Source organism: Bison bison, unplaced genomic scaffold (genome assembly GCF_000754665.1).
Source record: "Bison bison bison isolate TAMUID 2011002044 unplaced genomic scaffold, Bison_UMD1.0 scf7180017864527, whole genome shotgun sequence".
NCBI lineage: Eukaryota > Metazoa > Chordata > Mammalia > Artiodactyla > Bovidae > Bison > Bison bison.
The window spans coordinates 316,424-331,655 of record NW_011495078.1 but is presented as its reverse complement, the minus strand read 5'-3'; the positions used below and the strand labels follow the sequence as shown (position 1 = coordinate 331,655).

Below are 15,232 nucleotides of genomic sequence, written 5' to 3'. Positions count from 1 at the left end.
CCTGCCGCCGCCGAGGGCCCCAGGCTCGGCCGCAGGTCGGGTGGGGCCGCGGGCCTTGGGGCGGGAGCCGTGCGTCATCCCGCCCGAGGTCGGAAACGTTTTGTTTCAAACCGCACTGGGGCGACGGAACCCGGGCCCACGAGCTCCTGGTTCTGGAGGCGGTTTTTTCTGCCCCTCGGCTGCGTGGGCTTTGTCATTAATGCCGCTTGGAAGTCAGGGGGCAACCCGTGGAGTGGGGTGGCGTGTATCTGATAACTCAGCAACAAAAGGCCGTTTAAAAGTGGGCAAAGGACTTCAGTGGGTATTTCTCCGGAGGAGATGTGCACATGGCCCCAGAGCACGTCGAAGGATGACTCTTAGCTATCAGCGTTGTGAAAATGGAAACCAGTATGCGATACCGCTTCACACTCGCTAATATTGGTTAAAAAAAAAAGATTCTGAAGTGTTGATGAGGACCTGGAGAAATTGGAACAGTCCTGCTTTGCTGTCTGGGAAGTGAAATGATGCGGCTATCAGCTATGGAAAATGGTTTAGAAATTATCATTTGAAGTTACCAGTATGATCCAGCAGTTCCCCTCCTAGGTATAAATTCCAAAGAATTGAAAGCAGAGACCCAGGTACTTGTACACCAGTGTCCATAGCAGCCTTATTCAGAGTAGCCAAGAAGAGGGCTTCTCTGGTGGCTCAGTGAGGAAAAAACCTGGCTGCAATACGGGAGACCTGGGTTCGATTCCTGGGTTGGGAAGATCCCCTGGAGGAGGGCATCGCAACCCACTCCAGTATTCTTGCTTGGAGCCTGGTGGGCTGCAGTCCCTGGGGTGGCAAGGAGTCAGACAGGACTGAGTGACTAAGTGCAGCACAGTCTTTGTTCAACCATAATAGCCAAAGGAGGTAACAATCTACATGACTGTCAACGGATGAGTGGGGAAAAAATTGTGGTGTATACAGTGGGCTGCTGCATATCCTTGGGATGAAATTATGATGCATGCTTCAGTGTATACATGCTAAGTAGAAAAAGCCCGGCACAAAACCCCCAATATTTTATGATTCCTCTCAAAGAGGGAATTGTTGAATGGGTATAGAATTTCTGTTTGTGATGATTTTGGAAATGGATAATGGAAACGGCCATACAACATTGTGAATGTACTTAATGCCACTAGATGATGCATTTAAAAATGGTAAGTTGAATGGTTTATTAATTTTTAAAGTGGTATTTGAGAAAGAACCTGGATAGATAGCAGAACATTATTGTGGTCCTTCATCAGATGCTATTTGCCTGACCTTGAGTAAGTTATTAATGTCTAGGTTTCAATTTCCTTACCTGTAAAGTTTGCTTATTCCTGTAGCATAAAAATCCATGCTTCAGGATTCAGCGAATTCTTGGCAAGCATTTTTGCCTCCTGCTGGTTGTGGAAGCATTTTCCCTGCAAAAAGTTGTTGAGATGCTTGAAGATAGTGGTAGTCTGTTGGAGAGAGGTCAGGTGAATATGATGGATGAGGCAAAACTTCCTAGCCCAGTTCATTCCACTTCTGAAGCGTTGGTTGTGTGACATGTGGTTGGATGTTGTTGTGGGGAAGAATTGGGCCCTTTCTGTTGACCGGCGCCAGCTGCAGGTGTTGCAGTTCAGGGTGTATCTCATGGATTTGCTGAGCATACATCTCTGGTGTCATGATTTTGCCGGGATTCAGAAAGCTGTAGTGGATCAGACGGGCAGCAAACCACCAGACGATGACCATGACCTTTTTTTGGTGCAAGTTTAGCTTTGAGAAGTGCTTTGGAGCTTCTTCTCAGTCCAAGCACTGAGCTTGTCATTGTTGGTTGTTGTATAAAATCTACTTTTTGTTTCACATCATAATCTGATGGAGAAATGAATCATTGTTGCATAGAATAAGAGAAGACAACACTTCAAAAGGATGATTTTTTTTGTGTGTGTGTGTGTTCAGCTGATGAGCTGGCCACTTATCAAGCCTTTTTACCTTTCCCATTTGCTTCAAATTCTGAACAACTGTAGAATGGTTGATGTTGAGTTTTCTGGCAACTTCTCATGTAGTTGTAAGAGGATCAGGTTTGATGATCGTCTCAATTGATCATTGTCAACTTTGGTGGCAAGCCACTGCACTCCTCATCTTCAAGGCTCTTGTCTCCTTGGTAAAACTTCTTGAACTACCACTACACTCTACCCTCGTTAGCAGATTCTGGACCAAATGCATTGCTGATACTGTGAATCGTCTCTGGTGCACTTTATGAGCCATTTTGAACTCGAATAAAAAAACCACTTGAATTTGCCTTTTATCTAACATCATTTTCCTAGTCTAAAATAAACAGCAAGTAATGTCATTAGCAAAAAGAAGCCATAAAGTGAGAAATGCATGTTAAAATGATGTATATCGTGACCACATTTATTTAAGAATGTATTCCAGTATCAAACAGCAAAGTTTAACAATGCAAAACCACACTTTTTCATCAGCCTAATACTTTAATGGCTGCATTCACCATCCGCAGTGATTTTGCTGCCCAAGAAAATAAAATCTGTCACAGCTTTCACCTTTTCTCCATTTACCATGAAGTGATGGGACTGGATGTCATGATCTTAGTTTTTTGAATGTTGAGTTTTTTGAATGTTGTCAGGCCAGTTTTTTCACTCTTCTCTTTCACCCTCATCAAGAAACTCTTTAGTTCCTCTTCGCTTTCTGCCATTAGAGTAGTATCATCTGTATATCTGAGGTGGTTGATATTTCTTTGGCAGTCTTGATTCTAGCTTGTGATTCATCCAGCCTAGGATTTTGCTCTGTGTATATAATTTCATAGTGGATCATTAAATTGAAACTCAACGAGGGCGATGTCGTGGATATTAGCTACCGTAATCTTTGGTGTCATTTTATTAAACTTAATGTCTAGGCTTTGGATTGGACCCCTGTTGCTGTTGGAAGGGGCAGGATAGTGAGAAATTATCAGAATTATAGAGGGCACAGATTTTCACAGTGAAGTAATTTTGATTACTCTTCCTTTTGTTTTTTTTCAGGTTCAACTTCTCATCTCTGTCCTTCATGTACTATACATTATTTTCTGTGGTCTAGTCAAAAAGCCATGTACACTTGCCTGCCCTTTGAAGACCATTTTAAAGAATTTTTCTAAGACAACTGGTAAGTCTGCTAATGAAAAAACATGGTGTACTGTATTTCTTCCTTGTTCTAAAAGTATTTGTCCTGAATCTATACCGTAATATTCTAGTAGCATTGCTTTGCATATATTTTTGTGCGCTTTTAACATTTTTCACTTTCTAACATATAAGCGAATATTTTATGATGAGTGCATTTTTAAAAAGTGCTTAGAGTTTTTAAGGGAAAACGTTAAAAGCATACATACCCATATTGATAGTGGTATATGAACATGTATTAACTGTGTTAGTTACAGAATCTGGTTTAGCAGCTGTTGGATCCATGCTAAGAAGGGCGTACCTGATATAACTGGTGGAGAATAGAATAGAGTCCAGAATAGAGTCACAAAGCTTAGTAACTGCTGAATAGAATGCTGCATCTCAGGAAAAGAACATTATATGTCGTTGATTACATGTGTAATCAATGTTGAGATGAAAACTATCCATTTGGGGTCAAAAACAGGCTGGATACCAGAGAATTAAAGATACAAATATGTAAGAAGAGAATGAAGTTATCATTATCATAGGAAAAATACTGAGTTATTAAAAAAGTATTTGAGAAGGCATAATTTAAAACACAGTCATAAGAGAAACAGTTTTAAATTTTTAATTTTTGTGTAAACCAATTGGTCAAAAAGTTCTTTTGGATTTTCCCATGATATGTTACGGAAAACCTGAATGAACTTTTTGGCCAATCCAATATGTAGTTTAGGGGGAAAAAAAAGTCAAAGTCAAGAGACAAATGGTAAATTGAGAGGGTAGTTTCTATAAAATGACTGACTTCTTTTATATACAAAGACTATTTACAAATAATTAAAAAAATGCATAAAGTACATCCTAGAAAAAAGATGTACACGTGGCTGATAAAAAGGGAGGATACTCAGTCTTTCTCATTAAAGAACGTTAAAACAATAGTGAGATGTCAGTTTTCACCTAAGGAGTAGCAAGGGTTTGAAGTGTAATGATCCTCTGGTGATGAGGGAGTTGGGAATTCTTGAATTATCCCTCACATAGACGCACTTGGTATGTAAGGTATGTAATAGTGCTGCAGGTTTTTGAGAGTTTGGTGAAACATTAGTTTCAGTTGCAAATAGCCTTCGAAACATTTCTAGGAATTTCCCCTACAAAAATACCCTCACATTCAAAGATCTGTATAAGGAATTTCAGTGCTTAGCCTGTGTGTAAAGATACCCTAGGAAATGCCTTCTAATTCAGCAGAAGCCTGTATGTGCTCTTACTGTAGAAATAGAAACTTGGTCCAGTTGCTCTCAGAGTCACCAAAACACGTTCCTCTCACTTCCTTGCGATCTGGCCCTGTTGTTTCTCCTGAGCCACAGACTTCTCTTCTTTAAATGGAAGCTCATTGCAGAAAAATATGTTTAATACCTCATTTGTATAGAATGTATTCGTGCCCTTTTGTAAACATAGAACTTCTCTTTAGTGATACGTAAGTACAGTGACAACCCCTGGGAAGTGATACTGTGAATGTCTTGTCCGCATGAATGAGTATGTGAGTTTTTCTTAACTTTTACTGCCTAAGAAGATTAGCTTAAAAGTTTAAAAGTCCTGTTTTCTGGCAAACAAGTTGCCTCAAGGGTGTCCTCCATCTGAATTGCTGTTTTGGCAAACCCCCTCACAGCCTTTAAGGTCTCTGCTGAGAGCCTTCTCTGTGTTGTCTTCCACATTCGTATCTTCTCAACTGATGTAAGCACCACATTGTAAGACACCCCTAAAACCCAAACACCTTGAAGAGCATAGGGCACAAAATAATTAATTCATTAAATGAATGGATAAAAATACATTAGGATGGATAAAGCATTACAAGATAAGTTGTCTTTTTTTTTTTTAAAGTTGTCTTTTCACAGTTAGATTTAGTTTAACAAGCACTTTGTAAAGTGGGTCTAAAGTTTCTTGCTCTGCCTGAATAGCCTAGCTTTAACTTTGACATTTACTCAGCCTTTGTGTGCTAACAGCTTGTTGATTCAGGGTATTAAAGTGTAAGGCACATGCAGTAGATAATTCTGGAATCAGGCTTGGGTTCCTGACAGTCTTATAACCTGGGTAATTGACTTTGAACATTAGGTTCGTCATCTGTAGATGAAAATAATATTGGAGTCATATTGTTAGGATTAAATGAGACGATATATGTAAAAATAGCAGAGTTCCTGGGACTTGGTTAAAAAAATTAGTTATATTTTCCCCTTCTCTTCACAGTCTTTATAGAGATATTTATAATAAATGCATGTGCCATTCTAGACTTAAAATTTTTCAAGTATAGAATGGACTAGAAATAGCATTTCATTCAAATTATGATCCCTGAAAATCATTCATTTATTTCTCCTTTGTTGCAGCACTGTTTTTAAAGAATAAAATCGTGTATGTTAGAAAAATGGAAGTATTCCAGGAACTTCGTAAGACGTCAGCACGTTTGGAGTGTGACCACTGCAATTTCAGAGGCACAGATTATGAAAATGTACAAATCCACATGGGTACCATCCATCCAGAATTTTGTGATGAAATGGATGCCGGTGGGTTAGGTAAAATGATATTTTACCAGAAAAGTGCAAAGCTGTTTCACTGCCATAAATGCTTTTTCACCAGCAAGATGTACTCTAATGTATACTATCACATCACGTCTAAACATTCTGCTGCAGAGAAATGGAATGAGAAACCAAAAAATCAGTTCAACAAAGAAGGAGAACCTGTGAAAAGTCCCCCTCTTCCTGAACACCAGAAAACAGCCTCCAGTTCAGCAGAGCTCCTGAAGCCTGCCCCTGCCCTTTCTATAGAAACACAGAAACTTGGCCCAGTTGCGTCTCCAGAATCACCAGAACCAGCTCCTCTTCCTTCCCTGGACTCTCAGAAGCCTGGCCCTGTTGTTTCTCCTGAGCCACAGACACCTTCTCTTCCTTCTCCTGAGCCTCCAAAACCGGCCCCTGTCTCTTCTCCTGAACTTCCAAAACCAGCCCCTCTCGTTTCTGAATCTCAGAAACTAGTCCCTGTTCCTTCTCCAGAACCACAGAAACTTGCTCCTGTGTCTCCTGAGCCAATAAAGGCCACTCTGACTAATCCTAAACCCCAGAAACACTCCCATTTCCCAGAAACATTGGTGCCGCCTTCCGCCCCATCCCCCGAGTCACCAGTACTAGCGGCCTCCCCAGAACCTTGGGGACCGTCCCCAACTGCATCTCCGGAGTCTCGGAAGCCAGCCCAGACTGTCTCCCCTGAGCCGAGGAAGCTGTCCCCATCAGTGTCTCCTGAACCTTGGAAGCTGTTCTCTGCTGTCTCCTCAGAGCCTCGGAGGCCAGCCCCATCTGTGTCACCAGGCTCTTGGAAGCCAGGGCCACCTGGATCCCCCAGGTCTTGGAAATCCAGTCCGTCAGCAGCATCAGGACCTTGGAAGCCAGCTAAACCTGCTCCATCTGTGTCTCCTGGACCTTGGAAACCGACTCCATCCGTGTCCTCCGCCTCCTGGAAGTCTTCATCAGTCTCGTCTGGTTCCTGGAAATCTCCTCCTGCGTCTCCTGAGTCCTGGAAGTCTGGCCCACCAGAGCTGCGAAAGACCGCTACCACCTTGTCACCTGAACACTGGAAGACAGTTCCTCCAGAGTCTCCTGAGCTTCGCAAACCTGGCCCAACACTGTCCCCAGAGATCCGGAGTCCAGCAGGATCTCCAGAGCTCAGAAAGCCCTCAGGGTCTCCAGAGATTTGGAAGTTTTCTCCTGATCAGCGGAAAACATCTCCTGCTTCAGTTGATTATCCTGAGTCCCAGAAAAGTTCCCGTGGTGGTTCCCCTGATCTCTGGAAGTCTTCCTTTTTCATCGAACCTCAGAAACCTGTCTTCCCTGAGATACGGAAACCAGGTCCTTCTGGGCCATCTGAGTCCCCAAAAGCAGCCTCTGATATCTGGAAGCCTGTTCTCTCTGTCAGTACTGAGCCTAGAAAGCCTTCCCTGTTTTCTGAGCCTACCAAAACCGCCCCTCCTGCTTCTCCTGAACCACGAAAACGTGCTCTTTTTCCAGAGCCCCGGAAACATGCCCTTTTCCCTGAACTTCCAAAGTCTGCCATCTTCTCGGAGTCTCAAAAGGTAGTTGAGCTTGGTGATGAACCACAGGCAGATGCCATTGATGATCAAAAGTGTGATGTTTTAGTTCAGGAAGAACTAATGGCTACACCTAAGAAACTCTTGGAAGACACTTTATTTCCTTCCTCAAAGAAGCTCAAGAAAGACAACCAAGAGAACTCTGATGCTGAGCTTAGTAGCAGTGAGTGTATCAAAGCAGATTTGGATGCAGTAGATGGTAAGGGCCAAGAATCCAGCAGTGACCAAGAGCAGGTTGATGTGGAATCTATTGATTTTAGTAAAGAGAACAAAATGGACATTACTAGTCCAGAGCAGTCCAAAAATGTATTGCAGTTTACTGAAGAAAAAGAGGCTTTTATCTCTGAAGAAGAGATTGCAAAATACATGAAGCGTGGAAAAGGAAAGTATTATTGCAAAATTTGTTGCTGTCGTGCTATGAAAAAAGGTGCTGTTTTGCATCATTTGGTTAACAAGCATAATGTCCATAGTCCTTACAAATGTACAATTTGTGGAAAAGCTTTCCTTTTAGAATCTCTCCTTAAAAATCATGTAGCTGCTCATGGGCAAAGTTTGCTTAAATGTCCACGTTGTAATTTTGAATCAAATTTTCCAAGAGGCTTTAAGAAACATTTAACTCATTGTCAAAGCCGGCATAATGAGGAAGCAAATAAAAAGCTGATGGAAGCTCTGGAACCTCCACTGGAGGAGCAGCAAATTTGATTTTTAAACATGATGTGGATATGTGCTCTACAGAGTTGTCTATTGAACCCATTTGTTGAAAGTATCGGTTAGAAAGCCTAGTTGGGCCAGTAGATGCTGATGTTTGTGGTGTACTGTGTTTGTCTCAGTGGTGTTACAAAGAATAAGTGTTATTTTTTTCTTGGTCTCTTGTTTATGTGGCTGTTGTATAAGTCAATAAATGCATATTGTATATTCCATATGGGTAAAATTTCTCTAATTTCTTTAGTATATTTGAGTAATACGAAGAGGTAGGTGTTCTGTATAACAAGACTAAGTCGTACCCAGTTGGAAATGTCTAGTTAAATCTTTCTTGTGCAACTAATTTTGGACAATGGAAATTAGGCATGAAAATTCTGAGAAGTTTTGTTCTCTTAAGTGTGTTTTCAGATCATAAAAGTTATTTTAAAGTTTCTATTTGGTCATAAAATATTAGTTTATTAATCTTGAACCACTTTTAGGTGTTTATTAGCTTTTATGTCATGGAAGTTTGGAGTCTCAGGGTTGCCGATTTTCTGCTAAAAGAGGGGAAATTGAGTCAGTTTAAAATATAGTTTGCAGTCTTCTCCTGTAGGAAACAGAAACGGGTGTGATTTTAGGTCTTGTCCTTAGTTGATTCCTTTGGGGTCTTCCATTCTGTACCCTACCCCGGCTCTGGCCCTTCCCTTCCCTGTGGGCTCATACCCACAGGTGACCCTTACTTGCCAAATGTGGTACGAGTTGCACCTCCTCCTGGGCCTTACGCACCATCTTTTGGGGCTTCAGACCAAGGTCATGAGCAGAACTGAAAGTCTTCCAGATTCACCACAAAAAGTTTTATAAATAAACATTACTGTTTAAGAAATACGTCAGTTCTGTGTTTTTCACAGTTGTTACTGTAAGTACTTGGTGCCTGTTTATGGATTGTTTTATTCTAAAATATTTTGTCAAATGTGTATCAACCAAATTAAAAACAAAGGCTTTCATGTTAGCAACATCTTCCTGTGTGTTTTCTTTTGTGTAATAATTTCCAGTTTCCACTTGTTTTCACACTGATTTTCATATCTGGAGCAGCATTTTCTAAGCTCCTTTTTCTCAGGGTGGTCAGGTAGGTTCAGGGACTGTACGGTCATCCCTTGGTGCCCACAGGGAATTAGTTCCATGACACCCTGCAGATACCAAAATCCATGGATGCTCAAGTCTCTTAAAAGCATGTAATGTTTGTGTTTAACCTGCGCACGTCCTCCCATACTTTAAATCATCTCTAGATAACTTAGAGTGCCTAACACAATGTAAGTGCATTGTAAATAGTTATCAGCAAGTGGCAAATTCAAGTTTTGCTTTATGGAACTTTCTGGAAATTTTTTCGAATATTTTTGATCCATGATCGGTTGAATCCATGAAAGTGGAAACCAAGGATGCACGAGTCCTAGCTTCATGAGGCTTTGTATGAAAATTCTCATCAATCCACCCTAGCCTATTAAAGGGCACTTAATCCTGGTGGTGGTCAGTCCTGACTGCTTCATTTAAACAATAGGGAGCATTTATTGTCGTAAGGATTCTGATTTGTAGCCAGAAATGAGATATTGGCTTATGCACTTGAATTCCATCAAACAAGCAGCTCCAGACCTGTCATTTCAGAGAACATGGTCTGGCAGGGAAGGCACTGCTTGGTGGGATTGTTGGTTTACACTGGGCAGCTTAACAACAAGCTTGTGAGTTGTGGAGTTGACTCCTAGACATGATGCCAACAGGCAGGTGGGGGAAGGTGTCTTGGATACAGCTGTCTTTAATATGCTGACTTGATTAAAATTATGAGTAGAAAAACAAGGGGCCTCCAGTGCCCAGAAACTGTTTTGAAGCCTGCAATCAAAACAACCATGTCTGAGCATGTAACAGCATGCAGCGGGTTCTTTGGAGTCATATCTTTCGGTGCAGTCTTCTCAGTCCTCTATGTCTGCTCAAGGGGAATCTAGCTAGACCCTATAACCGGGCATCTCCTGTTGGTGTAAACAGTGCTGTCATAAGGTGGGTTTGGTGCTAGACTAAGTAGCTGTGCTGCATGTGTGGTTTGGCATTAAGGCCAACTTTAGTTGAGTAAACCACCGTGTTCTTGGCTCACCTCAGTTGTAAGCTTCCCATTTTTTTCTCCTTTTACCTCTAAGGGGTGAACTGTCCTTAGTTTAGAACCTATTTACTTTCTTTTTACTTTTTCATTTGTTTATGTATTTTTGGCTGTGTAAGAATTTTCCACAATGTGATCCACACAGTCAAAGGCAATGAAGCAGTCACTGAACTGATTGAGACTTTATGCTTCTGGTGCCAAAGAAACGAGATTTCTTTGAGGAACACATACAGATTGCCATTAGACACATGAAAAATGCTCAGCATCCCTATCCGTTCAGTTCAGTCGCATGGCTCTTAGGAAATTCTGGAGGAATATATCAAAAAGAACGGGTTTCCCAGGCCAGATTAGATGTAAAGAGCCTGTCTGCCAAAGCAGGAGAAGTAAGTTCAATCCCTGGGTGGGGAAGACGCACTGGAGGAGGGCATGGCAACCCACTTCAGTATTCTTCCCTGAAATACTATGGACAGAAGAGCCTGGCAGGCTACAGACCACAGGGTCCACAGAATCAAACATGACTGAAGGGTTAGGGGTTAGGGTTTAGGGTTAAGGTTAGGGTTAGGATTTAGGGTTAGAGTTGGGGGGTTGGGAGGGTAGAGGAGGGGGGCAGGAGTGTGGAGGAGGGGGTCGGCAGTGTGGAGGAGGGGTGGGAGGATGGAAGGCCTGCTGTCTGCACATAAGTCCCCACCCCCGACCATCTTCAGAATTGCCCATTCGTGTAGCAAGCATCCTAGTTGGGTTTTCACCTGTGTAACTGGTGGGTTCTTATTGAGCAATGTGAACAGTGACATTAAATGTCCTCAGTCAGGACTAGATACTTAACTATGCCACATACAGGTGTAAGAACTTGGGGAGGCATGTGCAGCCAGTACCCCTAGGAAAAGGGTTCAGACTTGACCCTTCAACATTTTGGGGTCCAATCACTGCTTTATCATTTATGAGGGCCCAGTTCTGACTCTAAGGGTTCTGTAATCCAGCCTCCATCCTCCTTTAATGAGACCCACACTTCTAGGATCCTACAGAGCAGGGCCTGTGTGAGTTCTCTGTGGCTTCTCTAACAAACAACCACATGTTGGGTGATTTAAAGCAGCAGGAGTTCATCCTCCCCCAGTACTGGAAACCAGACACCTGAGATCAAGGGCTGAGGTCCCTCCAGAGGCTCCAGGATAGGAGCCTTCCTGCCTTCTCCAGCTTTGGGGCTCCAGGGGTCCCGGGGCTTGTGGCCCCGTCCTTCCCACCTCTGCCTCCATCTTCACAAGGCTTCTCATCTGTGTCCTCTTTCATCTCTTATAAGGACTCTGGCAGTTGGATTGAAGGTCACCCTAACCCTAGATGACCTTACCTTGAGATCCTTAACTACATCTACAAAGACCCTTTTCCCAGATATGGCCCTGTTCCCGTGTTTTGGGGGACACATCTTTTGGGGCCACCATTTACCCCATTATCTGTATATAAAATAACCCTTATTTTAGGAGATCACCACAGGCCCATATAGACGGGCACAGACAGCGGCCACACTCGTGGCGTCTGGAGAGAATCAGGATCCTGGAGTCACCTGGAACAGATCGTGCCTGGCTTCATCAGGTGAGGGGAATCACAGGGAGGAGTGGGGCATGGTTTTGTTCAGGCTTCAGAAAGACCATGTTGGGTGGGATGTGAGACGCACCGTGAGGGCAGGAAGCTTTGTAGGGCCTGATGGAGGGATTAGGCTTGGGCCAGGGCTGTGGGTGTAGAGTGGAATTAGTGTGGGGATTGGCCATATGCCCTGGAGAAGGAGCTGACAGTCCCTGGGGCACAAGGAACTGGGAACCTGGGAGGCTTCTGTGTTTCTGAACCAAACTTGAGTCCACACACCTGAGAGCAGTAAAGCCAGTCGTCTGACACCAGGTGCAGTAAAGGAAAGTGCAGCATTAACTGTAAAGGCACCAATATGTGGAGACAGGTAACTTGTGCTCTAAACCCTGAAATCCCCGAAGGGCTTCAGGAAAGCAGTATTACGGGCCACATGAGGGAGGGGGTGACAGAGAACTGCTGGTGCACGGTTCTCTGGTTGGTGAGGTAACAGGCGGCTAACCTCACAAATCCTCAGGCACTGGACACTCCGGGGGTGACGTGTTCATGCTCATCAAGTAGTTAACTTCTTCCACTCATTGGGGCTTTTAGCAGCTGTTACACAACTCCCTGAATGTGCCTCAGATACTGTTGTCTCCATACTTCAGAGAGGAGTTACAGCAGAGGATACGGGACGGGGTCTGTTCTGGGAGGGCCCCATTGGCTCCTGCTTGGTTACACCAGGTGTCTGGGCTCAGCCAGCTGGAGAAGTTGGGGCTGCCTTCTGGGCGTGGGAAGCAGCAGGATCTCAGGGGGGCCTGTTAGTCCCCAGGATGAGATGGGGAGGCTGTGGATGGACAGATGCACCTGGCCTAGGAGAGGGGTACAGGCTGGAAATGTCACTGGAATCATTGCAGGGAGGAAGGGGAAAGGCCAGGAGGGGGCAGGTGGGTTATATAGCACCTATGTGCAGGTGATGGTGGTCCTGTTGGACACAACTCAAAGCCATAAGGAGTGGTGGTCAGGGGCTCAGCTTCGTTCTCTTGTTCTTTGTTTATCTGTAACTTCCCACTCCTGCAGCGAGGAGCCTGGCCCCCACCATTTGCATTTGTCAGGTCTTTTCTCCTCTTCAGATAACGTGTACAGTGGTCTCAGAATTGCTAGCTACTGCACTCTGGAACGGAGAAGGCAATGGCACCCCACTCCAGTACTCTTGCCTGGAAAATCCCATGGACAGAGGGGCCTGTTGGGCTGCAGTCCATGGGGTCGCTAGGAGTCGGACACGACTGAGCGACTTCACTTTCACTTTTTGCTTTCATGCATTGGAGAAGGAAATGGGAACCCACTCCAGTGTTCTTGCCTGGAGAGTCCCAGGGATGGCGGAGCCGGGTGGGCTGCTGTCTCTGGGGTTGCACAGAGTCGGACACGACTGAAGTGACTTGGCAGCAGCAGCACTCTGGAAAGATCTGTATAAAATGAAGCCCAGTGTTCATGTGCAGGCCATTTTGCCTTTTGTGTATCTATTCATTCATTTCCAAAGTCAACACATTTCGCCCCATCTCCTACAGTGAGATATCTTTTCAGTGCATTTCTAATGTGGTTAGGTTTTGTTGCATTGTGTATTCTGTTCTGCGACTCTCCTACACCCTGAATAACTATACTTGAGTAGATTGTTTGATCCTTTGGGCTATACAAATCGATAAGCGTAGACAAATGCATAGTGACAGGGGTCCATCCTAAAGCGTCACAGGGAACACTTCAGCCCCTTCAGCAGATGATCTCCTTATCATCTGTGTAGCTGTGCTTTTCCTAGAATGTCATAAATGAGGTCATACCCCAGACTGTGTTCTTTCACTGAGTGATATGCACGTGAGAGTTAACCATGCTTTTCAAGGTTTGGTGGTTCATTCCTTACTACTGATGAGTAATACTCCATTGCATGTGTATGGGAGGAAAAACAATTTTCACTCTGCCCTTCCATAATACAAGACAAATCACCAGGAGAAAAAACAGAGGCATACCTCCTCTATGCTTCCCTGGTGGCTTTGTGGTAAAGAATCTGCCTGTAATACAGGAGACTTGGGTTTGACCCCTGGGTTGGGAAGATCCCCTGGAGAAGGAAATGGCAACCCACTCCAGTATTCTTGCCTGGGGAATCCCATGGACAGAGGAGCCTGGCAGGCTATAGTCTGTGGTGTTGCAAGGAGGTGAACATGACTTAGTGACTAAAACAACAAATAGCTTCTGTATACAGGGGAGCTACCAAATAAACCTGAGTCACTCCCTGAAATGTCCAAAGTCATCACCTTAAATGCCATCTTCAGCTAAAAACAAGACCCTGAAGGATGGGAGAAGCCCATTATGGAAGGTAATTACACAAAACACAGTAAAGAAGGGTATGATTGTTTATAGATTTAAGTCGGGACCTCTCCATTGATAAGTTACTTGAGTTTTAATTGTCCTTTTATTTCTGGTGCAAACAGGGACAACCCTTAAATGAAGAGATTTCTCTGTTGTAAATGTCCATCACAAAACGGCAATTGCTACTTAGTTTACTGAGAGTCCTCTTTTTTTTTTTTTTCTTTTTTCATGGAAGTGGACTTAAGCAATCCTCACAGCAGAGAGGCATATTTTGGGGTGGCATGTTCTACTTGCTTTGACATGGATATACCCCAATTTGATTATGCATTTATCTATTGAAGGATACCCTGATTACTTTTAACTATTATGGGTAGTGCTGCTGTGCCTAAGTTCATCTTTGTTTGCGTTTGGGCATGGATTTTTCAAAGCAGTTTCCTAAATACTGGAAGTATGATTGTTGGCTCTCAAGGTGAGGTGTGCTTAGCTTTAGAGAAAACTGCCCAACTGTGTTACGAGGTGGCTGTGCATGCATCCCACCAGCAGTGAGGGAGCGTTCCTGCTATTCCTCAGCCTCCAGCAATTGGTATTGTCATATATTTAGAGTTTAGCAGCCCTGATATGTGTAGTGTGATAGCTTGTGACTTTAATTTGTAATTCCCTAATGGTGTATGGTGTATGATGTTGACTGTGTTTCTGTTTTGTACTATCTGTATAACTTTTTTTTGGCTGTGTGTCTCTTCAGATCTTTACTTGTTGTTTATAGGGTTGTTCAAGAGATCTTTCTCTATTTTGTGTCCAAATCCTGTATCAGAATTTTTCAAATATTTTTCTCCCAGTTTGTGGCTTGTATTTTGATTTTCTGAATGAGGTCTTTCAGAATAGACATCTTTATTTCTATAAAGTCCACAATATTTTTCTTTTGTAGACTGACAGCTCGTGTGTTAAAACTCAAAGCTCATGATATACAGGCCAAACCCAGGGTCATGTAGATTTTCTATGTTCATGTCCACAATTTTGATAGTTTCAAATTTTAAATGTCTGTTAATAAATTTGAGAGAATTTGGTGACTACGTTTCATTCTATATAGTTTCAAGTTAATTATTCCTTAACTATTTTGGAGAAGTTTTGGATATTGGCAATATTTCAGTTTGAATTTCCATAGTTTAATGGACCTAGCAGAACTGCCCAGAGGGGCGGAGTCTCCACTTAGCTGTGCCTGAGTGAGTGAGGGCGGAG

The 15,232-nt window shown here is 43.3% G+C and overlaps 1 protein-coding gene across 4 annotated transcripts; it reads left to right on the top strand.

The window, feature by feature from the left end:
- The first annotated feature begins 83 nt into the window (after positions 1-83).
- On the top strand, positions 84-8,956 carry CHAMP1 (chromosome alignment maintaining phosphoprotein 1). 4 transcript variants are annotated; one of them, XM_010831430.1, is made up of 3 exons: positions 84-582; positions 3,024-3,144; positions 5,510-8,956. In XM_010831430.1, exon 3 carries the CDS (start codon positions 5,548-5,550, stop codon positions 7,960-7,962), a length of 2,415 nt encoding a protein of 804 aa, XP_010829732.1. In that variant the 5' UTR covers positions 84-582; positions 3,024-3,144; positions 5,510-5,547; the 3' UTR covers positions 7,963-8,956. The 4 variants fall into 4 exon arrangements, with proteins under 4 accessions (XP_010829732.1, XP_010829731.1, XP_010829729.1 ...); XM_010831429.1 differs by having other exon boundaries at positions 84-617; XM_010831427.1 differs by lacking the exon at positions 84-582 and adding an exon at positions 795-1,178.
- Positions 8,957-15,232: the final 6,276 nt, after the last annotated feature.